The 27909-nt window shown below is 44.7% G+C and overlaps 1 protein-coding gene across 2 annotated transcripts in view; it reads left to right on the top strand.

The window, feature by feature from the left end:
* Nucleotides 1–27909, top strand: part of MGAT4B (alpha-1,3-mannosyl-glycoprotein 4-beta-N-acetylglucosaminyltransferase B) — a 421878-nt gene that overhangs the window by 353945 nt on the left and 40024 nt on the right. For both annotated transcript variants that reach the window (XM_030211615.1, XM_030211617.1), the window contains exons 6-9: nt 4692–4805; nt 8235–8310; nt 16568–16682; nt 24133–24263. In XM_030211615.1, coding sequence (XP_030067475.1) covers nt 4692–4805; nt 8235–8310; nt 16568–16682; nt 24133–24263 — 436 coding nt within the window. The remainder of the gene's footprint in view (nt 1–4691; nt 4806–8234; nt 8311–16567; nt 16683–24132; nt 24264–27909) is intronic.

Below are 27909 nucleotides of genomic sequence, written 5' to 3'. Positions count from 1 at the left end.
AAAGACTCTAGAACCTTAGACTCCTTTGGGAGGAAGGCCTACCATTCCTCTATGCTCGTGGCCAAAATTCAGTCTTACCAGCTCTACACGAGCATACACATGCAGAACAATGTGTGGCAGTTGGCGGGCTTGGTGGACAAGCTCCCTCCTGAGCAAGCCAAGCCATTTCAGGAGGTGGTCAGGCAGCTGAAGGCGTGCAGAAAATTCCTGGCCAGAGGGGTGTATGACACCTTTGATGTTGCGTCCAGGGCCGCTGCTCAAAGTGTGGTGATGCGCAGACTCTCATGGCTGTGTGCCTCCGACCTGGAGAATAGGATCCAGCAGCGGATTGCGGACTCGCCATGCCGTGCGGATAATATTTTTGGAGAAAAGGTCGAACAGGTGGTAGAGCAGCTCCACCAGCGGGATACCGCTTTCGACAAGTTCTCCCGCCGGCAGCCTTCAGCTTCTACCTCCACAGGTAGACGTTTTTATGGGGGAAGGAAGACTGTTCCCTACTCTTCTGGCAAGCGTAGGTACAATCCTCCTTCTCGACAGCCTGCGGCCCAGGCTAAGCCTCAGCGCGCTCGCTCTCGTCAGCAGCGTGCGACTCAGCAAGGCCCCTCGGCTCCCCAGCAAAAGCAAGGGACGAGCTTTTGACTGGCTCCAGCAGAGCATAGCTGACATCAAAGTGTCAGTGCCGGGCGATCTGCCGGTCGGGGGGAGGTTGAAAGTTTTTCACCAAAGGTGGCCTCTCATAACCTCCGACCAGTGGGTTCTCCAAATAGTCCGGCAAGGATACACTCTCAATTTGGTGTCCAAACCTCCAAATTGCCCACCGGGAGCTCAATCCTACAGCTTCCAGCACAAGCAGGTACTTGCAGAGGAACTCTCCGCCCTTCTCAGCGCCAATGCGGTCGAGCCCGTGCCATCCGGGCAAGAAGGGCTGGGATTCTATTCCAGGTACTTCCTTGTGGAAAAGAAAACAGGGGGGATGCGTCCCATCCTAGACCTAAGGGCCCTGAACAAATATCTGGTCAAAGAGAAGTTCAGGATGCTTTCCCTGGGCGCCCTTCTTCCCATGATTCAGGAAAACAACTGGCTATGCTCTCTGGACTTGAAGGACGCCTACACGCACATCCCGATACTGCCAGCTCACAGACAGTATCTGCGATTTCAGCTGGGCACACGTCACTTCCAGTACTGTGTGCTACCCTTTGGGCTCGCCTCTGCACCCAGAGTGTTCACGAAGTGCTTGGCTGTAGTAGCAGCGGCGCTTCGCAGGCTGGGAGTGCACATGTTCCCCTATCTCGACGATTGGCTGGTGAAGAACACATCCGAGGCAGGAGCTCTACAGTCCATGCAGATGACTATTCGCCTCCTGGAGCTACTGGGGTTTGTGATAAATTATCCAAAGTCCCATCTTCTTCCAGTACAGAGACTCGAATTCATAGGAGCTCTGCTGGATTCTCGGACGGCTCGTGCCTATCTCCCAGAGGCGAGAGCCAACAACTTGTTGTCCCTCGTCTCGCGGGTGCGAGCGTCCCAGCAGATCACAGCTCGGCAGATGTTGAGATTGCTGGGCCACATGGCCTCCACATTTCATGTGACTCCCATGGCCCGCCTTCACATGAGATCTGCTCAATGGACCCTAGCTTCCCAGTGGTTTCAGGCTGCTGGGGATCTAGAAGACGTGATCCACCTGTCCACGAGTTTTCTCAAATCCCTGTATTGGTGGACGATTTGGTCCAATTTGACTCTGGGACGTCCTTTCCAAATTCCTCAGCCACAAAAAGTGCTGACTACAGATGCGTCTCTCCTGGGGTGGGGAGCTCATGTCGATGGGCTTCACACCCAGGGAAGCTGGTCCCTCCAGGAACGCGATCTGCAGATCAATCTCCTGGAGTTACGAGCAGTCTGGAACGTTCTGAAGGCTTTCAGAGATCGGCTGTCCCACCAAATTATCCAAGTTCAGACAGACAACCAGGTTGCCATGTATTGCATCAAGAAGCAGGGGGGCACCGGATCTCGCCCCCTGTGTCAGGAAGCCGTCAGCATGTGGCTTTGGGCTCGCCGTCAGGGCATGGTGCTCCAAGCCACATACCTGGCAGGCGTAAACAACAGTCTGGCCGACAGACTGAGCAGGATTATGCAACCTCACGAGTGGTCGCTCAACTCCAGAGTAGTGCGACAGATCTTCCAGGTGTGGGGCACCCCCTTGGTAGATCTATTTGCATCTCGAGCCAACCACAAGGTCCCTCAGTTCTGTTCCAGGCTTCAGGCCAACGGCAGACTAGCACCGGATGCCTTCCTCCTGGACTGGGGGGAAGGTCTGCTGTATGCTTATCCTCCCATACCTCTGGTAGGGAAGACTTTGTTGAAACTCAAGCAAGACCGAGGCACCATGATTCTGATTGCTCCTTTTTGGCCGCGTCAGATCTGGTTCCCTCTTCTTCTGGAGTTGTCCTCCGAAGAACCGTGGAGATTGGAGTGTTTTCCGACCCTCATCACACAGGACGAAGGGGCGCTTCTGCATCCCAACCTCCAGTCTGGCTCTCACGGCCTGGATGTTGAGAGCGTAGACTTTGCCTCTTTGGGTCTGTCAGAGGGTGTCTCCCACATCTTGCTTGCTTCCAGGAAAGATTCCACTAAGAGGAGTTACTTCTTTCTATGGAGAAGGTTTGCCGTCTGGTGTGACAGCAAGGCCCTAGATCCTCGCTCTTGTCCTACACAGACCCTGCTTGAATACCTTCTGCACTTGTCTGAGTCTGGTCTCAAGACCAACTCTGTAAGGGTTCACCTTAGTGCAATCAGTGCATACCATTACCGTGTGGAAGGTAAGCCGATCTCAGGACAGCCTTTAGTTGTTCGCTTCATGAGAGGTTTGCTTTTGTCAAAGCCCCCTGTCAAACCTCCTACAGTGTCATGGGACCTCAATGTCGTTCTCACCCAGCTGATGAAACCTCCTTTTGAGCCACTGAACTCCTGCCATCTGAAGTACTTGACCTGGAAGGTCATTTTCTTGGTGGCAGTAACTTCAGCTCGTAGAGTCAGTGAGCTTCAGGCCCTGGTAGCCCAGGCCCCTTACACAAAATTTCATCATAACAGAGTAGTCCTCCGCACTCACCCTAAGTTCTTGCCAAAGGTTGTGTCGGAGTTCCATCTGAACCAGTCAATTGTCTTGCCAACATTCTTTCCCCGTCCTCATTCCTGCCCTGCTGAACGTCAGCTGCACACATTGGACTGCAAGAGAGCATTGGCCTTCTATCTGGAGCGGACACAGCCCAACAGACAGTCCGCCCAATTGTTTGTTTCTTTTGATCCCAACAGGAGGGGAGTGGCTGTGCACCATATCCAATTGGCTAGCAGATTGCATTTCCTTCACTTACGCCCAGGCTGGGCTGGCTCTTGAGGGTCATGTCACGGCTCATAATGTTAGAGCCATGGCAGCGTCGGTAGCCCACTTGAAGTCAGCCACTATTGAAGAGATTTGCAAAGTTGCGACGTGGTCATCTGTCCACACATTCACATCTCATTACTGCCTGCAGCAGGATACCCGACGCGACAGTCGGTTCAGGCAGTCAGTGCTTCAGAATCTGTTCGGGGTTTAGGATCCAACTCCACCCCCCTAGGCCCATGTTTTATTCTGTTCCAGGCTACACTCTCAGTTAGTTGGAAAAATTGTTAGGTCAATCTCAGTTATGTCCTCGCCGTTGCGAGGCCCAATTGACCATGTTTGTTGTTTTGAGTGAGCCTGGGGGCTAGGGATACCCCATCAGTGAGAACAAGCAGCCTGCTTGTCCTCGGAGAAAGCGAATGCTACATACCTGTAGAAGGTATTCTCTGAGGACAGCAGGCTGATTGTTCTCACAAACCCGCCCGCCTCCCCTTTAGAGTTGTGTCTTCCCTTGTCTTTGTCTTGCTATATACGGGACTGACGAACACAAGCCGGTTCGGGTGGGAAGACGGCCGCGCATGCGCGGTGCGCATGGGCGCGCGAGGACTAGCAAAGGACTTTGCTAGTGAAGTTTCCGATTGGAGGGGCTGCCGTGGACGTCACCCATCAGTGAGAACAATCAGCCTGCTGTCCTCGGAGAATACCTTCTACAGGTATGTATCATTCGCTTTATAGCGCTGTAATGTACCTGGTAGTAATTGGTTACCACCGGGCTAACACTGGAGCCCTTACTGCCACCTCAGTGGGTGGCGGTAAGGGCTCCCCCCCCCGCAGCCCCCTGAAATGGTCAAGCAGCAAGTGCTTTACTTGCTATTCGGCCATTTCCTGTAGGAAAGTGAGACTTCCCTTTTACCAGCTGCGGTAAAAGGGGGCCTCAGCACTTGTGTAAAACACGCGCCGGTCCCCCTTTGCCGCGGCTTAGTAAAAGGGGCTCTAAGTTTGAGCCAGCCAAACTGATATTCAATGCCGGTCACCGGAAACAGCTCGACGTTGAATATCTAGGGTTAGCACCAATGGCGGCAATAATGCGGGCTGCCTCCCATGGTCTAAATATCGGACCCATTCTGTTCTTGACCCATGGAAAGGAATGTTGAGTTAATCAAAAGATGTATTAATTTAGTCTATTAAAAAGGTGTCTTCTAATTATTAATGATTATTTATTTGTTTTATTTCCGTGCTGGACAATAAGAGAGAAAATGTGATGACAGCTTGTATTGGAGGAACATAGCACTCACTAGTTCAATCTTCCTTTTAGGTTTCCAAATGAAATGCAGTCTGGCCTCTTAGAAGTTATTTCCCCCTCTCCAAACTTCTATCCAGATTTTTCTCGCCTTCGTGAATCTTTTGGTGACCCCAAAGAGCGAGTCAGGTAATCTAAGGTCACATTCTCATCCCACCAAATATCCGCAGAAAGGTGCCAGTGGCATAGCTAAGGGGGGCCACGGGGGCCTGGCCCCCACCAAATTGGCTCTGATGTCCCCAGTTTGGCTGCTGGAGGTCCCCAACCCCCGCCAGCTGAAGTGTTTGTCCCACACTGTTCTTGCTGCATTGCCTACCCTGCTCTCAGTTGCGCTGTGCACACTCGTTTCATTAAAACGATCATGCAAGGCACAACTGAGACCAGGACAGGCAATAGAAGACCAGCGTGGGACAAATGCTTCAGCAGGCAGGGGTTGGGGACCCCCGCCAGCCAAGTTACCTTCGCGCAGGGGCAGCAGGGGACGGAAGCAGCAGTGGGGGTGGGGTGGCAGGGAGGCAGGCCAAAATGTGCCCCCACCCACTTTGGGCTCTGGCCCCCTTTTCCCATTGAGGTCTGGCTATGCCCCTGATATGCTATTTAACTGGTCAGCGGCCGTGTCTGGCTGGTTATAATAGCTTTGAATATTGGGGGGGGTTATGCCCACCTACTGCAGTGGTTCTCAAACCTGTCCTTGGGGACCATCAGCCACTCAGGTTTTCAGGATGCATGAGAGAGATTTGCATATTCATTACAGGTATCCTAAATACCTGATTGGCCGGTGGTCCTCCAGGACAGGTTGGAGAACCAGTGCTCACAATCATTTGCTTGTTAAATTACACCATGCATGGTATCACTTGATGCTTCTTAACCAAAGCTACATGGTGCTTTTTATTCTTTCCACCCCAGTGGTTGTTGGAAGGAAATTATACATAAGGGGTTAACAATATCTGTTTAGGGGCAAAATAACAGAAAATGTAACAGATTGGACCAGGGGTTCCAGAGAAATGAAATTGCTGATAAAGGGTCCAATGTATTTTATTTATTTGTTACATTTGTGTCCCACATTTTCCCACCTATTTGCAGGCTCAATTTCTCCAGGAGAAGCAGTACCTACTTTTGCAGCATAGAAATTTGATACGCTGAAACACAGCTGTTAAGGAATTGCTGTTTTCAAACTGCCCTCATTTCTTCTTTCCTCTAGTCTCTCACACACATATTCAGATGTATGTGAACTATAAAGCTGTCAGTACAGATAACTGCTAATAGAAAGTAGTGGTGGAGAAGCCTAGCAATACCTGTCTCCATAGGTAGAGGCCCCCTGGGTTAAACTGTAAAATCCATACTTTGAAGTCAGTCCACAGTGACATCTAATGGTTTGATATAGTATCAGGCTTGGTTTTGTTTTATTTTTTTTTTTTTCAAAACCAGCAGAATGTTTGGACAACTCCTTCAAAACATCCCTCCAGTCTCCCTGCCAGGTCAGAGAGACAGATACATACACAAGCACACAGAGGGGTTGGAAAAAATTCCATGACCAAGCTGTGCATGCTTTCCCCACGTGTTTACTCTTGGCTACTCCTCATATGTTAACATGTGATTCTGGCTAAACATGAGCTACACAAAAAAAATGTTCTGGGTTCTTCACTATGATTCTGGTGTTATGCATTTAAATCCCACTATATTGTATTTAACACAATCTTTAAAATATATAATTTTATTTTTATTGTTTTTTTATATCGTTAGTGCTCAGTGTGAGTAAAGTGCATTTCCACGAAAGGTATAATCATGTATTTTAGCACCAATTACCCTCACATAGTAACATAGTAGATGACGGCAGAAAAAGACCTGCACGGTCCAACCAGTCTGCCCAACAAGATAAACTCATATGTGCTACTTTTTGTGTATACCCTACTTTGATTTGTACCTGTCCTCTTCAGGGCACAGATCGTATAAGTCTGCCCAGCACTATCCCCGCCTCCCAACCACCAGCCCCGCCTCCCACCACCGGCTCTGCCACCCAATCTCGGCTAAGCTCCTGAGGATCCATTCCTTCTGAACCAAAGTTTATAATAATCGCCAAGTCACTTAAATCTATTTCTGTCTCAGCTACCAGTTCACATTATGCATTGTTTTGCTTGAATCAAACTTGTATCAAAATCGTTCAGAACCAGAGTTTAAAAAGTCACTTAGCTTGGGAAGCAGCTGGGGCTGGGAACAGCACAGGAGAGAGGATTTTGTATTTGACACACACATCCACTGAATGTTATGATCAGCATTGAAATTTTCAAGTAAACACCAGCCCCAGTTGCCTCCTATGTTAAGTTACTTTTTAAACACTGGTTCTAAACGATTTTGAGTTTGATTCAAGCAAAACAATGTGTAATGTGAAGCAGTAGTTGGGACTGAAAAAGATTTAATAAGTGACTTGGCAGTTATTATAAACTTTGGTAGGAGGTGAGGGTAACTGGTGCAACAATGGAATACAGTACTAAAATAGGTGATTATACCTTTGGTAGAAATGCACTTTACTCACACTGAGCACTAAAAATAATTTAAAAAATAAAATTATATAGGGGCCCTTATACTAGGCCGCGTAGGAGCCCAATGTGCACCAATTCGGAACTACTGCACGGCTACTGCGTGGCCTGGGCGGTAATTTCATTTTTTACACGTGTCCAGTACGCGCGCTGGAAAATGTCTGGCGTGCGGTTCTAACCGAGTGGTAATAGCCAGTGTACATGCGCTGACAATTACCGCTTGGTTAACGCGCGAGACCTTACCGCTAAGTCAGTGGATGGAGGTAAGGTCGGGCCCAAAATGGACGCGTGCCAGTTTTTATTTTGCTGCACATCCATTGTCATTAAAAAAAAAAAAAAGGTATTTTTTTCCAGGTTTGCTGAAAAATGGACCTGCGCGCGTCCAATACACGCGTCTACACCAGCACAGGCCATTTTCAGCGCACCTTAGTAAAAGGACCCCATAGTTTTAAAGATTGTGTTAAATACTGGTGGTAATACAGTGGGATAAATATGAGCTACACCACAATCCTGATAACTTGTTGACCCTGTACTGCACCACACATACTACCACCTGCTGCTGTTTACCTTGTACTGTATCTTATACCTTATTCACTGTAACTTGATCCTTGTTATGGCTAGAATACAGTATGCATTCAGTTGTTACCTCAGTGCTAGATCACCATCTGATGCTGGATAACACTGTATATCATGTACACTGCCACCTGTTGCATAATGCTATACTACACCATACACAACTACGACCTGATTTATTTGGTAAATGTTTTTCTTGAATGCTTGCTATCCTGTGCACACTACCCCACCTGCTGCTTTGTAAACCTAAGATATAATAGAAACACTATTGTTTGGAGCTTGTTATCCTCTTCTACATTCTGTCCTGACTGATTGAAACAGCTTTCCAAGCCTGGATATAAACAATAGGCAGCTGATTAGTTTTGGGTAAGGAATCGTCCAGTCATTGGCCACTTGGAATATACAGCTTCCTATCCTGTGTCCCTAATCAATCTTCTCCTTATTCCAGGTGGCGAACAAAGCAGAATCTGGACTATTGTTTTTTAATGATGTACGCACAATCGAAAGGAACGTACTATGTGCAGGTAGGTTTGCTTTTAGAGTGTAGAAGTGAGCTTTGCCTTTGATTTAGTTATTGGAGTTTCACTGTGTGTGTGTGGGAGGGGGTGGGGGTATGTTAAGTTTGTCGTACTGATGTACTGGTTTTTTTTCAAAGATTTGGAGGACCCCTAAATAACAGGTACCAGAAGCTTCCTATACCATACTAGCACCAAGTCCAAGAAATCAAACCACACTAAAACTACCTGTGAAAAGTTAACACTGCAAATATTCTAGCATGATATACCTCTGGTTTGGAAAAGAACAAGTAGGATTGCTTACAGAGTCTTACATAGAATCTAAATGTTAACAGAATCCCTCACAAGAAAACATAGACCACTGCCTAGTAAAGAATAAGATACTGCAAATTTAAAGCAAATAAGCAGGCAAAATATAAATAAAATAGAAAAATCAAGAAACCAGACTCTGAACTGTGAAACACTGGGAGAAACAGAAATGCACCATTTCTGTATTGAGCAGAAAAACAAAGCTGCTATATTTCATTCTCTAAAAACTGTAAATAATTTTTTGTGCCTTTGTTTATCATTTTACTTTTCCAGTTGGTTTAGTCTCTGGTCTCTCTCTACCAATTTTTCTTGTTGCTGGTCGCCTTTCTGTTTTATAATTTTGTTTGCATTCTCTGTTTCTTCACTTAACGTAAGAACATAAGAATATAAGCACTGCCATACTGGGAAATGACCAGTGGTCCATCAAGACCAGCTTCCTGTCTCCGACAGTGGCCAATCCAGGCTTCAAGAACCCAGCAATCCTCCCCCCCCCCCCCCCCCCAAAAAAAAAAAAAAAAAAAAAAATTAATAATGTTCAATGGACTTTTCCCTCAGGAATCTGTCCAAACTCCCTTTAAACTCCATAAGGCCAGCTGCTGTCACTACATTCTCCGGCAACGAGTTCCAGAGTCCAACTACACGCTGAGTAAAGAAAAACTTTCTCATGTTTGGTTTAAATCTACCATAGTCTAGCTTCATCTTGTGTCCCCTGGTTCTATTGTTTGAAAGTGTAAACAAACGCTTCACGTCTGTCCGCTCTACTCCGCTCATTATCTTGTAGACTTCTATCATATCACCCCTCAGCTGCCTTTTCTCCAGCTGAAGAGCCCTAACCTTCTCAGCCTTTCCTCATAGGGAAGTTGTTCCATCCCTTTTATCATTTTCATCGCCCTTCTCTGCACCTTCTCCAATTCCTTTATATCTTTTTTGAGATGCGGCGACCAGAATTAGACACAATATTCGAGGTGCAGTCGCACCATGGAGCGATACAACGGCATTATAACATCCTAGCGTTTGTTTTCCATCCCATTCCTAATGGAGTGGAGTGGAGGAGTGGCCTAGTGGTTAGGGTGGTGGACTTTGGTCCTGGGGAATTGAGGAACTGAGTTTGATTCCCGGCACAGGCAGCTCCTTGTGACTCTGGGCAAGTCACTTAACCCTCCATGGCCTGCCGCATTGAGCCTGCCATGAGTGGGAAAGCGCAGGGTACAAATGTAACAAAAAATAAAAATAAAATAAATAATACCCAACATTCTGTGTGCTTTCTTAACCGCCGCAGAAGTTTTTAACGTCTTATCCACGATGACTCCCAGATCCCTTTCTAGGTCTGTGACTCCTAACGCGGAACCTTGCATGACATAGCTGTAATTCGAGTTCCTCTTATCCACATGCATCACTTTGCACTTGTCAACATTGAACTTCATCTGCCACTTGGACGCCCAATCCCCCAGTCTCACGAGGTCCTCCTCTAATCTTTCACACTCCTACTGCGACTTGAGGACCCTGAATAACTTTTGTGTCAGCTGCAAATTTAATTACCTCACTAGTTACTCCCATCTGTAGGTCATTTATAAATATGTTAAAAAGCAGCAGTCCCAGCACAGACCCCCACTAACTACCCTTCTCCATTGAGAATACTGATCATTCAATCCTACTCTCTGCTTCCTATCTTTCAACCAGTTCTTAGTCCATAGTAATACCCTACCTCTGATCCCATGACTCTCCAGTTTCCTCTGGAGTCTTTCATGAGGCACTTTGTCAAACGCCTTTTGAAAATCCAGATACATAATATCCACCGGCTCCCCATTGTCCACATGTTTGTTCACCCCCTCAGAAAAATGCAGTAGATTGGTGAGGCAAGACTTCCCTTCACTAAATCCGTGTTGACATGGTTTCATCAGCCCATGTTTTTGTAAGTGCTCTGTAATTTTATTCTTAATAATATTTTGCCTGGTACCGACGTCAGACTCACTGGTCTATAATTTCCCGGATCTCCTCTGGAACCTTTTTTAAAAATTGGTGTAACATTGGATACCCTCCAGTCTTCCAGTACCACACCTGATTTTAGTGATAGATTGCATATTACTAATAGTAGCTGTACAAGTTCATTTTTCAGTTCTATTAATACTCTGGGATGAATACCATCTGGTCCAGGTGACTTACTACTCTTCAGTTTGCAGAACTGAGCCATTACATCCTCCAAGTTTACAGAGAATTCATTTAGTTTCTCTGACTCGCCTGCTTCAAATACCCTTTCCGGCACCGATGTCCCACCCAAATCCTCCTAGGTGAAGACAGAAGCAAAGAATTCATTTAGTTTCTCCGCTACGGCTTTGTCTTCCCTGATCGCCCCTTTAACACCATTTTTGTCCAACGGCCCAACTGATTCTTTAGCCGACTTCCTGCTTTTAATGTATCTAAAAAAAATTTTTACTATGTATTTTCGCTTCTAACGCTAACTTTTTTTCAAAGTCCTTTTTTGCCCTCCTTATCTCCGCTTTACATTTGTCTTGGCATTCCTTATGTTTTATCTTGTTGTTTTCAGTTGGTTCACTTCCCCACTTTCTGAAGCATTGTTTTTTGGCTCTAATGGCTTCCTTTACCTTACTGTTTAGCCACGCCGGCTGATATTTGGTCTTTTTTCCTCTTTTTCTAATACGTGGAATATATTTCTCCTGTACCTCTAGGATGGTGTTTTTGAACAGCATCCACACCTGATGCAAGTTTTTTACCCTGTGAGCTGCTCCTTTCAGTCTTTTTTTCACCTTTTTTTTCTCATTTTAACGTAATCACCTTTTCTAAAGTTAAACGCTAGTATATTTGATTTCCTGAGTTCACTTGCTTCAATGCCAGTATCAAAACTGATCATATTATGATCACTGTTATCAAGCGGCCCTCGCACCGTTTCTCTCCCCCCCCCCCCCCCCCCCCCCCGCCGCACTAGATCATGAGCTCCACTAAGGACTAAGTCTAGTATTTTTCCTTCTCTTGTCGGCTCCTGAACTAACTGTTCCATGAAGCTGTCCTTGATTTCATCAAGAAATTTTTATCTCCCTGGCATGTACCGATGTTACATTAACCCAGTCTATATCCGGATAATTGAAATCACCCATTATTACATTGCCCATTTTATTTGCTTCCCTAATTTCCTTTGACATTGCCGCATCCGTCCGCTTGTCCTGGCCAGGCGGACAGTAGTACACTTCTATCTCCATTTTATTTCCCTTTTCATGTGGTATTTCGATCCACAAAGATTCCAATAGTGGTTTTGTATCCTGCAGTATTTGCAGCCTATCAGAGTCAAGATTCTCATTAATATACAGTGCTACCCCTCCTCCAATCCTATCTACCCTATCACTACGATATAATTTGTAGCCCGATATCACTGTGTCCCACTGGTTATTTTCCTTCCACCAGGTCTCAGAGTTTCCCATAATATCTAATTTTTCATTGTGTGCAATGTATTCCAGCTCTCCCATTTTATGTCTCAGGCTCCTTGCATTTGTGTATAGACATTTCAATGCATGCTTGTTGCTCAGTTTTATATCACGTTTAATACATGGCATTATTAATATGTTATCTTCTGCCTGGTTGTTATTAGTTTTACTTAAGGCCATCTGATCCACTACGGTCTCTTTGACATCTTTATCTATAAGGAACTTTTTCTTCCCTGTTTGGGTGATATCCTCAAAAGATACCTTATCCTGACCCATGCGCTTTTGAGCGACTGTTGGCCTTCCCCCCGTTTCTAGTTTAAAAGCTGTTCTAGTTCTTTTTTTAAATGTTGATGCCAGCAGCCTGGTCCCACCCTGGTTAAGGTGAAGCCCATCAGATCAGAATAGGCTCTTCCTTCCCCAGAATGCTGCCCAGTTCCTGACAAATCCAAAACCCTCATCCCCGCACCATCGTCTCATCCACGCATTGAGACTCCGGATCTCTGCCTGTCGCTTGGGCCCTGCGCATGGAACAGGTAGTATTTCAGAAAATGCTACCCTAGAGGATCTGGATTTGAGCTTCCTTCTTAAAAGCCTAAATTTGGCTTCCAAAACCTCTCTCCCACATTTTCCTACGTCATTGGTACCCACGTTACCAAGACAGCCGGCTCCTCTCCAGCACTATCTAGAATCTTGTCTAGGTGCCGCGTGAGGTCTGCCACCTTTGCACCAGGCAGGCAGGTCACCATGCGATCCTCGCGTCCACCAGCCACCCAGCTATCTATATGCCTAATGATTGAGTCTCCAACTACAACAGCGGTTCTATCTTTTTCCCTGTGGGCTCTAATCAGAGACATATCCTCGGTGCAAGAGGATAATATATCCTCTGGTGGGCAGTTCCTGGGTACAGGAGTACTTCCTACTTCACCATTACAATGCTGTCCTTCTAGGAGACCTCTCACCTCCGAAGTAGCACAGGGGCTACCTGGCTGGAGGTGGGACCTCTCTATAACATTCCTGTAGGTCTCATCTATGTATTGTTCTATCTCCCTCATCTCTACCAAGTCTTGTACTCTAGCCTCGAGAGAATGGACCTTCTTTCTGAGAGCCAGGAGTTCTTTGCACCGGGCACACACATATGACTTCACTCCAACTGGGAGATAATCATATATGTGACACTCATTGCAAAAGACTGGGTAGCACCCCTCTTGCTGCTGGACTACTGACTCCATCTCATTAATACGAGTATTTCAATATATTAAAGCAAGCTACAAAAATTAAGGATGTTGGATAGTCAAAGTGTCTTTAGGATTGTAATATGATTTATTTTGTTGTTTTGTGGTTACTGTTTGTATTGAGAGTTAGTGGGAGCAGCACTTGCTTATTACCGTAATTAGAACCCTGACTATAAATGAAGAGCTTCCCTAGGGGAGGGTGGGTAGGCAGAGGAAACCAGATCTCTGCTGGAATCCTATCTGTTAAGGTATGTTACTCAGTACACTGGTCCCAGGAACTAAACCCAGCCCCAGATAACTCCCCCCAGGCAGCCCCGCTCCCCAAACACAGGAATTGCAGTTTCAGAGAAAAAGAAAAACAACCCAGCAAAAAATACAGCACAAACTCAGAAAGGTTTAAAGAGGACACACCCTAGTAAAACCACAGCGTTTTTTTTTCTTTCTTTTTTTTGTGTGTAAGTTTAGATAGGTGAAAATAAAGATTAGAAAAGATTTTAGATCACTTGCCCTGTCTTTGTCCATTCCTGTCCTACAACTGTCTGGCCTTGATCCTTTTATTTTATCTTTTTTTCTCCATTTCTCTCATCTGCCTTTTTACATACCTATAGCTAGATTTTATTCTTCCTTTTCCCCTTCCAGTCTTCAGTCTCCCTGTCTTTATCATTTTCCTTCTTATCAGATTTCCATTTTCTACTTATACTTCCCTAGTCCTCCCCACCTGTCTCATTCGTTCCCCATCCTCCTTATTCTCCCTTTCTAGTCCCCCATTTCCACCCTCTGAGCTTATACCTTCCCCAGTTTCAGTTACCTTCCTTTGCCTCTCATTCTCTCACCAGCCCGTCTTTCCCTGTCACTCATCCCCTCTCAACCTCTCCCTTCCCTATTTATTACCCTGTATCCATGGTCCCATTCCCCCCTTTGCCTCCTCCATTTCCACCTTCTTTGAAGACCCATCCCTCTTCCTTTTTCTCACCTTCCCCACTGCCATTTTCAATTACCTCCCAAACTCTCCAGGTCCTTACTGTCTGTTCTCCTCTTCTTTCTACATTGAGTTTTACAGCCCTATTCATACCCCTCACTCAGTCACCTAGTTCCCGTTTGTCTTCTTAATCTCCGCTTACTGTCCTCTTACCTAATTTCCCAGTCTTCCACCCTACCCAATCCATGAGTCTCTCACTCACACACAATCCATCCAAGCCTTCAGTCCCCATTTACATTCCCAATAAGCCAGTCTTAGAGCATTGGTGGAAGACCAGCAGAAGACTGAGTCTGCCTCTTCCTCTTTTCCCACAATTTTCTGTCTCTTTCATGCCCCAATATTCGTTGACCCTGTCTTTCCTCCTCCTTACCTTGGTATCCATTCCCATCCCCCCCCCCCCCCCCCCCACTCTAACTTCTCCTGCATAAGCCCACTATTTCTGGGATAAGCAGTATAAAATGTTTTGTACATTTTTGGGATCTTGCCGGGTATTTGTGACCTGGATTGGCCACTGTTGGAAACAGGATGCTGGGCTCGATGGACCTTTGGTCTTTCCCAGTATGGCAATACTTATGTACTTGCATCTGTACCCCACCACAGTATCTCTCCTCCTCTCCCTTTTCATTCCCCAAGCATCTTTATCTCACCATCTTCCCAGTATCTGCCAGCATCAGCCCCATCCCTACTTGATCAATTGATGAATCCTAACTCAATGTGGGAGTTTATTCTTAACTTCTGCTGCTCTTCTGCTGGAACTGCCATTGCCACACCGCAGCATGTCCTCTTTCATGAGAAAATGAGGGCATGTCCTTGCATTTAAAAGATGCTGCACTGCCAACTATAGCACCAGCAGAACAACAGCACAGTGCTGGGAGCAAAGGAACAAGCTCTCGCTGCTGTGAAGGGTGAGCTGGTTTGGTTCAAGTTTAGGTTTATTTTGATATGCCGCCTATCATAGTCGCAGCTAAGTGGTTAACAATTGTAAATTAAAAATATATAAATAGGAAAAGGAAATAAAGAGAAGCTACACTTCATCGAGCAGAAAAGGAGAAAGGAAAGGGAGAAGTAAAAAAAAGGAGAGAGACTGAGCCTGTGTGCCTCAGAGCATGGCAGACTTCCAGGGCTGATGACCATTCTTCAGGATCCATAATTTTTTTGTCATAAAAGTAGGATTTTAGGTGTGTGTTAAATTTTGAAAGAAACGTTTCCTTATGCAGATACAGCGAAAAATTCCAGAGGTTGTGGCCTACACCACCAAACAGTGAATTCCTAATATTCTCATAGCATATAGTCCGGAAGGAGGGAATGGTCAACAGATACTGGCTCCCTGATTGTAGGGTTCTGCCTCGTGTGTAGGGAATCAGATGTTGTGCCTCATTGGCTGTGCTGGTTTGATCAAAGGCAGTAGAACCAGCTCCGGTTCCACTGTAGGTCTCTCTAGTCACTCCCCTACTGGCTTATCACTCAGTGTCGTAGCTTGAGATAACCCTACATCAGGCGGGATTTTGGCCTTCGACCCACTCTCTCCTGACGCTGATGGGGATGCCATCGCTGACCCCAGAAGCTCCTTGCCTCTAATTCCATCCTGAGACACAGGGAGTAACAGGACCTTCTGAGCTAAGTGATACCTCGCTCCCAAAGCTCGAACCCCTTTCTAAAACATGAGCAGCCAGGTTGCCCACTGAAGCGCTAGTGCATGTGGTGATCTCTACCTGACAAAATGAAGGGAAGACCGCCCACTAAGTGGGTTGGGTGGAAGGCCTCCCAAAGCATTAGGCATAATGTAAGTGGACAATGTGGAGAGAACTTGCACACGTCTTAACACTACAGCAGCCATCATGGACTCCTCCATTTAATTATTTTTAGCAGGTTTTGATTTGAAGCCTGAAATCAGAAGTCCTAAATAAGATGTATGATAGAGGAAGGGTTGCTATTGCTTTATTGTGATTCACCGTAAGTCTTAATGTAAGCCGTAGATAGAATTACCAAGTTGATTAGATAAAACAAAAGGCCTGAAGGGTCTGGATCATTGAGATCTTCCAGAGATGATTGGCTCAAGTGTACCCACTAAAAGATTGTAAACCAATTAAGACCTCATCTTGTTCTTTGTGTACCCTGCTTATTTGGAACTTGTAAGCATATGGAAGGAAATTTATTTGTGTTTGTATTTAATTGATTTGTGCCCTTATACTTTGTGCTATTTGGAAAAGAGGTGATTAAAAAATGTGACTAGATAAAATAGGAAGGGCAGGATAGGAGCTTCAGAGGTCATAACTGAGTTTCCAGAGTTTTTCTCCCTCTCTTTGCAGCTGGAAGATGATATTGTAGCCAAACCAAACTATCTAAGTACAATGAAGAACTTTGCCTTGCAACAGCCCTCAGAAGATTGGATGATCCTGGAGTTCTCACAACTGGGGTTTATTGGTAATGAAACAACTTCCCTTTCATTCCATTTCAAATACTTTTTACCCCCCACCCCCAAAAAAAAATCACAGGTGAGAAAACTAACTGATCATTAAGGGAGATTTAATTGCTCGGTATCTTAATAAGCTCTTCAGACTCTTCAGAGTCTGTCTTGAGAGAGTCTGTACATACAGTCAGCTTCAAAACAACAAAGTCAGAAATGAGATGTTTTATTACAGTGTCTGATAATCTTTCATAAGCCGGAGAGTAACATGCTTAGACTGATGCAAACAGATGTGAAGAATCATGTCACAGGTGAGGCAGGGCAGCCAGCATATGTATTCAAGTTAACAGCTATCAGAACAACAAAATGTAAAATGTTCTGAACAAAACTAGGTCTGGGGAACTTTGACCTCCATTTCTCATACAAAGGGAGTTATTTGCCACATATCTAACAGTGTTGTGCACTGCACACATGAAGGGACTGTTTTACTAAAGTGAGGTAAAGTTTTGCACTTATCACAGGGTAGGTGACAAGCCTGTGGAAGAGTGGCCTACTGGTTAGAGCACTGGGCTTGACATCCAGGGGTGCCCTGTTCTTAGGCAAATCATATAGGGGGTCTTTTAGTAAAGCGCGCTTGCGTTTTTAGCATGCACTAAAAATAGGCATGCGCTAAACGTTAGATATGTCCATAGGGATACATTCAAATTAAGAGGACCTCACAGTATAAGTGTGGGGACTAATTACACAATTCAAATGAATTTGTCCCAAACACCTTCAAATCATAAGTATTACACAGTCCAAGTTCACATCCTCATTGTCTTTAACTTCACATAAATTGTTTTTGTATACGGGGATCTTCAGAATAATCAACAGCATAGCCCATTCGGGAACAACGTCCCATAATTTTATGGTGCTGCATACATCTTCATTGATCCACCCAATTTTTTTTAACTCTCTTTTTCTTTCACTCTTCATCAATCATATTGAGATGCTTATGAGTTAGCTTTGGCAGCGATTTTTCACCCACACTAAACCTCCGCCGACATGGCCAGGTTTTGTGTTCCTTCTTCAGGGAAGAGGTTCGCATCTCCTTGTTGCTCCTGCATATATGAACAAAATGGCATCTCTAACGTTTAGCGCGTGCTAAAAACTTAAGCGCACGTTAGTAAAAGACCCTCTTAATTCTCCCTTGCCTCAGGTACAAATATTAGAGTGGGAGGCCTCTAGGGACAGGGAAATACCTAGTGTACCTGAATGTAACCCACCTTGAGCCACTACTGAAAATGGTATGAGCAAATCCAAATAAACGGTTGGGGGTGTTCCCAGCATATTTCCACATAGTTACCGCACAAAAAAATTCTTTACTGCATGGTAAGTATATATTACCAGCGTGAATGAACTTGCCACTTCCTGTTTAAGAGGTAGTAAGTGCATGCTATCTGCAACAGTGACGGCATGTGGTGAATTACTGTACACTAAGGGGGGGATTCTATATATGGCGCCTAAAATATCAGTGCGGAAAACATTTTTGCCTAAGTGTATTCTATAAGTGGCGCCTAGATTTAAGCGTGGTGTATAGAATACGCTTAGTTGATATACCAGCACCTAAAACTATGCGTATCCATTTGCACCAACAAAAACATGGCGTAAATCCTGGCACGTAGATTTAGACGCACTGGGCCATATTCTCAGGGCTTTGTTTGAGGGGTACTGAGTACCAGCACCTTTTCCATTGTCTGCTAAAATTGACCCATGGTCCCCAAGTTTTAATGAAAGAGCTCAGGCTCTACAGACCAATTCTGCCTTGTCATAGATTCTGTGACTGGTTGCAGGGGGCCTGGCTGTTGTGGGGGTGGGTCCCTCAGTGATCACCCCACCCCTGAAGGGTGGCCTGGCATTTGAGTACTGGTGCATATTTTATAACTCCGCGCACAAATTTCAGAGCACCCATGAAACACCCATTTGACCGCTTATAACCACACCCCTTTTTGTCTGCACATGTTAGAAGTGCATTATAGAATACACTTAGCAAGTTGTGCGTGTAAATTCTTATTTTGCCAATTAGTGCTCAGTATGGCTTAAGTGCTGTTATCAATGCTAATTAGCTTATTAAGCCAATTAAGTTACATGCGTTGTTATGGAATCTGCCTGGATTTGGCGCAAATCTCTAGGCGCGCTATATAGAATGCGGGAGTAAATGTAGTGCACAGTCCACACCCATTTCCCACGTCATATCAGCATATGCAGTTAGCATGGGCTGTCGTGTCAGAACAGTAGTGGTTGCTGTGGCTGTGTGTTAATTCATGCACTAACTACTTAGCACACATTAGTAAAAGGGTCCCTAAATCAGGGGTGTCATATTCATTTTGATGTTGGGCCGCATTGGGGAAAATGAACCCTGAGGGGCTAATTTTATAAGGAACCACCTAGTTTTAGACATTAAAAACATCCATAAATGTTTGTATGTTTTAGTATAAGAGGCTGCTTATATGCATAAATAATTAAATTGGTGTGAACTTATGTGCGTAAATTTCATGGTGCATACTTTCACTGTGGATGTGCATGGAGGCAGAATATGGGCAGAGCATGAGTGGAGCCCAACTTATCCACATAGGGGTAGGTATTCAGCCGATGGCGAGTCAACGCTTTTAAATCTTGACCGTGTGGATTTCAGAGAGAGAGAGTGCCAATTTAGAGTGCTCTACAGGGCCTATTTTACTCAAGAACAAGCTTATAAGTCTGGTAGACACCCAGATTTGTTTAAAATGGGCCTAACTCCATTTTTCATGCTTTTTAGTCTTGGCCAGAAATTAAGGGTTTTTGGTAGGCAATATTGCATTACATGGAAAGATTATTAAGACCAGTCTATTTCTCTTTCGCCGGTGGGTCTACTCTTGGATAAATATGAGGCCTTTAAAATACAGAACCAAGGCAACTGTCTTTTGCTTTGGAAAGCTAGGGCACTTGGTAAAAAGATTATTCTTATATGGATAAACGGGGAAGCACGTTCTTTTTGTGCTTGGTGAAACCTATTGCATGCACTGATGTTGGAGCAAAGGCCAAACCAAGTTTACTGTTAATCAGAAGAAGTTGTTTATGGCCATGTGGGGTGGGGGGGGGGGGTGCATGCTACATATATCCAATCTATTAATCCTTAGTTTATTTTCCTAAATAGCTCATGGATGGGAGATTGGGACCTCTGCACTATCCTACTGGGACTATGAGGAGGGGGGTGGGGGTTGGGGGGGAGGGTAATTTGTGATGTTTATAGGGAGTAAGGCTAGTTTATATTTGGTTTGTTTTTGGACTGGGTGGTTTACCTGACTGGGGGGGTATAAGAGTCCAACTCCCCAAGTCATACTTTAAGGTGTATTGTGTTGTTGTTGTTATTATTATTATGATTAGTTATCCCCTGTTTGATTACTGTATCTCAGAAGGGTGTTAACTGTATATAAATAATACACTGAGTATCTGTGATGTTTGAAAAAGGGTGTAGCTTTAAGGGAAGGGTGTTTTGAGGTTTTTTTTTTTTCTTTTTGCATACAAATATACTTGATATGTTTCGTTTTTATTGACGTCTGTTTCTTACATTTTATACTGGTTTGACTTCCAATTTAATAAACAGATTTAAACATAAGCATTGAGCGTGGCTGGATGTTAGTCCTGGATATTCAGTGCTGACTGGTGCTGCGCTGGCCGCCGGGGCTTATATGGATACCACCCGACATTCAATGTTGGGGCACATTTAGATAAGCGGGTGAATTTAGGACAGCTTTTGAGATGTTCTAAATTTATTCGCTTAGCTATGCAGGTCCCATCACCCACACCTCCCCAGGCCGCCTCTGACCTGCCCACTTTTAACATGGATGGTCAGAGACGATGTTCAGTGACACTGCCTGGCTTAGTGCCACTGAGTATCAGCAGTTGGGCAACTCACCACGATTTAAAATGGCCGGAGCCTCTCCTACCTGCTTAAATCACTCTGAATATTGGCCGGATAGATGATGAAATTCCTTAAATTATGCACCTACTTGCAGAAAATAGTAATATTTACACCATCCCGTGAGCTGGTGTGTGCATTGACACCTGTATGTATGTGAGCTCTTTCACACCTACACTACTAATTTATAAACTCAAGTAGGCGCATGCTTGACTTTATAAAGCAGGTGTAAAATAGATACAACTTTATAGAAATTACCCTCCAAAAGGGTTGAGGGAAGGGAAATGACACAGACTTGCATATATTTACATATTAAATTGTTAGTTTTATTTTACTTTTCTAAAATCTTAATCTGACAATACATGTGTGTTCAGTTACCTTCATCCTCAAAACGATGATCTTAGTGAGCGGTACTGGGCAGTGAGGAGGTGGATTTCAAACAGAGAACACGGGAAAGAGTTATTTGTCAGGAGGGAAACATTTGAAGAGTGTTGGAGGTGCAAAAGGAGGGGACAATAGGAGTAATAAGGGAACAGAGGAAGGAGAGGATAAAAGAATAAGAGACGGGGAACTGGGGAGGGTGAGAAGAAAGATGGGATCCTGGATTAAGAAGGAAATCCAGGATTGGGAGGAGGAACCCACATGGCATCTTTGATTCTTTCATGCACCACGTCCACCCTCCTGCACTCTTTCCAGTCTCCTCTTTCTCTCTTTGCAAGCCCTTGGTCACACTTTGCAACACCTCTAATTCCCTCAATCATTCTGCCCCTTTATCCCTTACACAGCTTATAGCCCCTCTAATCTTCTTACTCACTTGTTGCCCACACCACACATACCAGTCAGTTTTGTGTCTTCATATCCTCACTCATTCTTGTAATTCTCTCTTCTTCTTCATTCTCCTTCTATCCAGTTCTCTCGTTCATGGTCTGATGTCCATGCCACTTAGGAGGAAGAGGATAATAGTTTTATGAGACCTCCAGCCTCCTTTTCTTCCTCTTTCTTTGCTGCCTAACATTGGTGTTGCAATTCAAGCGACAAGGGATAGCATGGTGCTGAATACAGAACAGAACTCCGCAGTTCAAAGACAGACACATACATAGCGAAGGGAACTAAAGTAATCTCCAGACGATGGTCTAAAAATCAAATATATGTTAACATCCAAGACTCAACACAATGGACAACTGTAGATAAAGTGAGTTGAACAATGGAAAAGTCTCCAACCAAAGTGTCACTCCAGATTTGTGATTCATCTTAAACGCTGAACTTCCAGGTTTTCGCTTCCACTGGATTTCAGCGTTTAGCCGCATTGCAAGTCTGGAGTGAAATGTTGATTGGAGACTTTTCCATTGTTCAACTCACTTAATCTACAGTTGTCCATTAATTGGCGGGAGCTGGTGTTTGCTGGGCTACTACATGATGTGCTGTGCTATTGGATGCAGTAATTTATAAACTTCCATTTGAGATTTTTGTTGCAGGCTTAGTGGCTGAAACACGACTTGTCGAGTCTTGGATGTTAATCAACATTTGATTTTTAGAGCATCCTCTGGAGATTACTTTAGTTCCCTTTGCTGTGTTTCCTAAATGGTTCAAAGCACATCAGTATAGAGAAGCAGAGGAAGATGGTGCAATTTGAGGTGTGACACTGCTACTATGTTCCTCCTAATCCATGGGATTAATGTTGGAGGGGGTGGGAGAAAATAAGGACCACAAATTTCACAAATTTGCAGCCCAGAGACATGCAGCTGTCCTAACTAAAAGAATCAGTGGGAAAGGGGAAGGAAGAGAGAACAGCTGCCAAACTTCAGGCATTTGATGCCAGCAATAGGAAGAGTATACAGCCAGAGGTACTGGAGTACTGCTGTTCTGGCTGATAGGATTGGCACAACACAGAACGGTGAAGCCCTTGCTCACTTCTGCTAGTGCTGTCACTCTGACTAGGCTTGTTGGATGAAGGTGCTTGTCTGGCCAGGAGTTCTTATGTGTGACATCTCTGCAATAGATTGTGAACTTGTTGCTGGCATTAAAGATGCTGGCACTGTCAAATGTTGATTGTACAGTTACGTGCGATTATGCCCTTCTGGAGTTCTGTGTTGTGCTTTTCTGGTTGACTAACTGACTTGCTCACAGCTGGCTTGAAGTAGGCTGGATTTCTTCTGGCCTGATTTTATGTCTCCTTTGTCACTCTGATAAGTCAGCCTGGGAACATAAAGCTAGAAATCATAGGCACCTTGAAATACGATAATATTTTGGAGTTCATCTGCAAGAAAGCATTAAGTTTAACATTCACAGTTAACACGTGTTAACCCGTGCATCATCTAACATCCTACTAAAGGTGGTATTGTGCATTATAGTTACTGCTAGGCAGTGCTAATGTGGATGCCACTGCACGATCACCCTAATTCTAGAAAGTTATGTGTTCAAATTTCAACCAGCTTGCAAATGTGCATGCACAACTCGTAGAATGTCAGTTGCCACTGTAACAATATAATAATTATCTGCTAAATGGCCTTAACCAATTATTGTCCATAATTGGTGTTAATTGGTAGTTACACATGTAACTGCCCTTATTATTCTTTAAGTTGCATGCTCAAATTCTGGAACGTGCAATTTTAAAGGGGGGGACGCAGAGCTGGGATGGTCATGGGTGGCTCGAGGGCATGTCAAGCAGTTATGCGTGCAGATTATAAAATACCAGCCATTGAGCTAGTGTAATTGCTCACTCCTAAAGTTAAGCACATAAATTTGGACTTGTGCTAGTGTTCTATAACGACAGTTACATCACAACCGCCATTAAAGAGTTCACGCTTAACATACATCATCCCAGTGTCTACGCAATGTATAGAGAATTACTCCCATAAGCAAATAGACTCATAACATATTAACACCGGATTTACTGTTCATTGTTGGTAATGAACACGTCTTCATAAGATGACCTGCATTTTGACTCTCTCTCTGCATGCTGTGAGGCAAGAACTTCCCCATCAAGGGTGCAAGATACTGCTGTGACCTGCCACCCTTCAGGTAGCAGTCTGCTGTTACTTCAAAATTGTTGGAGACAGATGGGTGTCAGTTAGGATTTAATTATTCGCTTTTCCAAATCCAAGGATAAGATGAGTTACATTAAAGTTCAGTTGGTTGGTCCCTTCCCAAAAGGGTTTGAAGCCATAGTTGTATCTGAGGCAGTGGAGGATGAAGTGGACTTGTCCAAAATAGAAAAATCATCATTGGAAGAAGGGGGATTTGAACCTTGCCTTCTCTGGTTCTCAGCTTTCTGGTCTTACCACTAGGCTATTACTCCTCCCCATTCTTGTGGCTGCACTGTCCATGGTAATACATCTGTGTGCTGCATTGCATTAGTTTTGTTGACTGGTGATAGTGGAGGTTACCAGTGGGTTCTATCATGTCAGTTCTAATGTGGCATAGAAAATAGATTCCTTTTAGTAGGAATGTATCACTTCAGTGCACCTGAAAACTCATAAATGCAGTATGCAATGAATCATCCAAGCTCACTTGGCTTTCTTTTTCAGGGAAGATGTTTAAGTCTCTGGACCTCAGTTTAATTGTCGAGTTCATCCTCATGTTCTACAAGGATAAGCCCATTGACTGGCTGCTGGACCATATCCTGTGGGTTAAAGTCTGTAATCCAGAAAAGGATGCGGTAAGTGACTGAGGCCATTCCTCTGGGCCCGCTGCACCTGCATAGCAAAACAGGCAAAGGAAATATTCTTTCTGTATCAGCTTGCCCTATTCTAGGTGAATTTAATAATATTGTATACCTTACTGAAGATCTGGTTCATTGTCAGACAGGATGAATTGGCCACACAAGTGTGAATGACATCATTTGACGGTGCTGACAAGCATAGCTTTTGCAGAGTTCAGAAGAAAACTGAGCATGCAGCAGCTACCTCCTGAGTCCCCTCAATTTAATTGTACCTGAACTGTCACTTAGATGCAAATTTGGCTCTATGAATTTTTTTTCTTTATTGCTTCTAAAGAATTTGTTTTCCTTTTTTTCCCCTCTGCTCAGACTTTCCCTTGGTCTGCCCCAATAGGAAAAAAAATTTTTTTTTTCATTTCATGTTCCTCCCTTTACCAAAATTGAGTTCAACATGTTTTCTTCATAATGTTTTATCTGTTTTTATGAGTGTTATATTGTACCCGGCCTAGATGGCTGGATAGCCGTGTTATAAATGTATTAAATAAATCTGGTTTTGACACGCCCTGGGGGCTTTAAGAAATACTCTTATGGGTGGAAGATTTCCTACCCCCACCCGCAACAACATCCAGAAGTGCTCCCATTTTCTGAGACAAACCACATTTCAAATTAAGCATATGGCACCTCGAAGTCCTCCAGGCAAGAAAATTCAGGGCTCGATATCCATAAGAACATAAGCATTACCATACTGGGACAGACCGAATGTCCATCAAGCCCAACATCCTGTTTCCAACAGTGGCCAATCCAGGTTACAAGTACCTGGCAAGATCCCACAGCAATACAATACATTTATTGCTGCTTATCCTAGAAATAAGCAGTGGATTTTCCCAAAGTCCATCTTAATGATGGCTTATGGACTTTTCGTTTAGGAAGTTATCCAAACCTTTTTAAAAGCCTGCTAAGCTAACTGCTTTTACCACATTTTCTGGCAATGAATTCCAGTTTAATTATACATTGAAGAAATATTTTCTCCGATTTGCTTTAAATTTACTACTTAGTAGCTTCATTGTGTGCCCCCTAGTTCTAGTATTTTTGGAAAGAGTAAACAAGCGATTCACGTCTACCTGTTCCACTCCACTCAGGATTTTATAGACCTTTATAATACCTCCCCTCAGCCATCTTTCCTCCAAGCTAAAGACCCTAGCTGCCTTACCCTTTCCTCATAGAGAAGTCGTCCCATCCCCTTTATCATTTTCGTCACCCTTCTCTGTACCTTTTCTAATTCCACTATATCTTTTTTGAGATGCGGTGACCAGAATTGCACACAGTATTCGAGGTGCAGTCGCACCACGGAGTGATACAAAGGCATTATAACATCCTCATTTTTGTTTTCCATTCCTTTCCTAATAATACCTAACATTCTATTTGCTTTCTTAGCCGCCACCGCAGACTGAGCATGGTTTAAGCAGGCAGGAGAGGCTCTTGGCCACTTAAACCATGATGAGCAGGCTGGCTGCTGATTTGGCACTTATCTGGACAGTGCTGCTGAATACTGTCTCAGACTGCACATTCAAAATCCTAGCCAGTGCCAGGGCGATCTGGGGGCAGAGTCGGAGAGGAGCTGTTACTTATGCAATTCAGTTCTTGTGCCTGCATAATTAAGCAGCTAAATAGGATCCCACAAAAAGGCTGTCCTATGTTTTGCCACTTAGCTATGTAGGTACCAGAATTTAATATCAGCTGGCACCCACATATCTTCTGGGTCGCTGATCCGATTTCCCCCCCCCCCCCCCCCCCCAACCACAACCATCTTCTCTTGTCCGATTCACTCGTTCGGCTCCCCAACACCTCCATTCCAGTCCCCTCCCCTGGCTCCACAATCCCACCTCCTCCTTTCTGATCCTCCACCCCAAATACTGAGACAAACTCGGGACTTACCCAAAGGTGGTGATCTCATGCTCCCTCACTGGCTCCAGGTTCAAATTGATAGCATTGACTTTAGTGGTAGTCTTGCAGTACTACCAGTAGCGGGTCAGCCTTCCATATAAGTCAGTCTCATGGTGCTGTCCTTCAGCAGGAGATATAATCTCTCCTACAGTTGTCGAAGTTTCCAGAACCTTTTAACCAGAAGTCAATAAAGGCTTCTCCTCTAGATATTTATTATTTTGTAGGAAATCAGGAAATAGGAGACTAATACTGGACCCAAGAGACCTCAGTACATCTCTGAAAAACCAGGATTCATCTTCTAGACATAGAAGACTGGTTATGCTCCCTAGATCTCAAGGATGCATACGCTCACATGTTCACCTCTCAGCATAGGAAGTTTTCTTCACGGTGCACAGAGTTCATTATCAATACTGGATCTTGCTTTTTTGAATGTAAAAACATGAGAGTTGTCCTTCTGGATCACACAGAGGGTTCATCTAGCTCAATATCCTGCTTCTAACAGTGGCCAATCCACGTCACAAGTTTCTGGTAGAGTCTCAAAAAGTAGCATGCTGCTGACACCCGGGATCAGCTGTGGTTTTCCCCAGGTCTACTTTTATAATGGTTTATGGACTTTTCCTCCTGAAATTTGTCCAAACCTTTTTTTTTAAATCCAGCTACATTAACTGCTTTTACCAGTTGCTCTAGCAAAGAGTTCCAGAGCTTAACTCTATGTTGAGTGACAAAATATTTCTTCTATTTATTTTAAATGTGCTATTATGTAACTTCATGGCGTGTCCCCTAGTCTTCGTACTTTTTAAAAGAGTAAACAGTGGAATTCTCATTTATCCATTTCACTCCATTCTGGTTTTGGACTATCAGCAATCTGACAGGCTTTACAATATGCCTAGTGATAGCAGTCACCCGCCTTCAAAGAAAACAGTCTTTATCTTTCTTTACCTGTATTTTATGTTTTTGAAGGGTGGTTCTCCAAAAAAGGTCAAGCTGTCCTTTAACTGAGGCTGTTTTTAACTCTTAACCCCCTATTCACATGTTCGGTATCCAAGTTTGTCTTAATCATTCCCACAATAAATGACTCCCTAATCCCTTCTTTATCCAATTTGTCTTGAACAGATTGTAATTTCTGTCAAGCAGAGACTATCTTACATATTTGTGTACAGCACTGCATACCAATGGCATTCCTAGGGTGGCTGACACCCGGGGCGGATCGCCGATGCGCCCCCCCCCCCCCGGGTGCAGCGCAACCCCCCCCCACCCTCGGAAAAAGGACACCCCCCCGGGTGCAGCGCGACCCCCCACCCCCGGCAAAAGGCCCCCCCAGGTGCATTTTTACCTGCTTGGGGGAGGGGGGGGTGCCATGCGCCTGTCTGCTTCGCTCGTTCCATGCTCCCTCTGCCCCGGAACAGGAAGTAACCTGTTCTGGGGCAGAGGGAGCACGGAACGAGCGGAGCAGACAGGCGCGCGGCATCCCCCCCCCCCCCCAGCAGCGTGCACCTGGGGCAGACCGCCCCCACCGCCCCCCCCCCTTGGTCCCCACCGCCCCCCCCCACCCCACCGCCACTGCTGCATACATCTAGTAGTGCTCTAGAAATATAAGTAGCAGTAGTAGTAATTTAAGGGATATAATCACAGGGTTTCCTTATTACCTATCCAGAATCAATGTTCACACTCATTGCAACAAGTCCACCAGGTCACAGGGGAG

This window comes from Microcaecilia unicolor, chromosome 8 (assembly GCF_901765095.1).
Source record: "Microcaecilia unicolor chromosome 8, aMicUni1.1, whole genome shotgun sequence".
In the NCBI taxonomy this organism is placed as follows: Eukaryota; Metazoa; Chordata; class Amphibia; order Gymnophiona; family Siphonopidae; genus Microcaecilia; species Microcaecilia unicolor.
The sequence above is the reverse complement of the archived record's forward strand: the minus strand, read 5'-3'. Positions and strand labels throughout refer to the sequence as shown.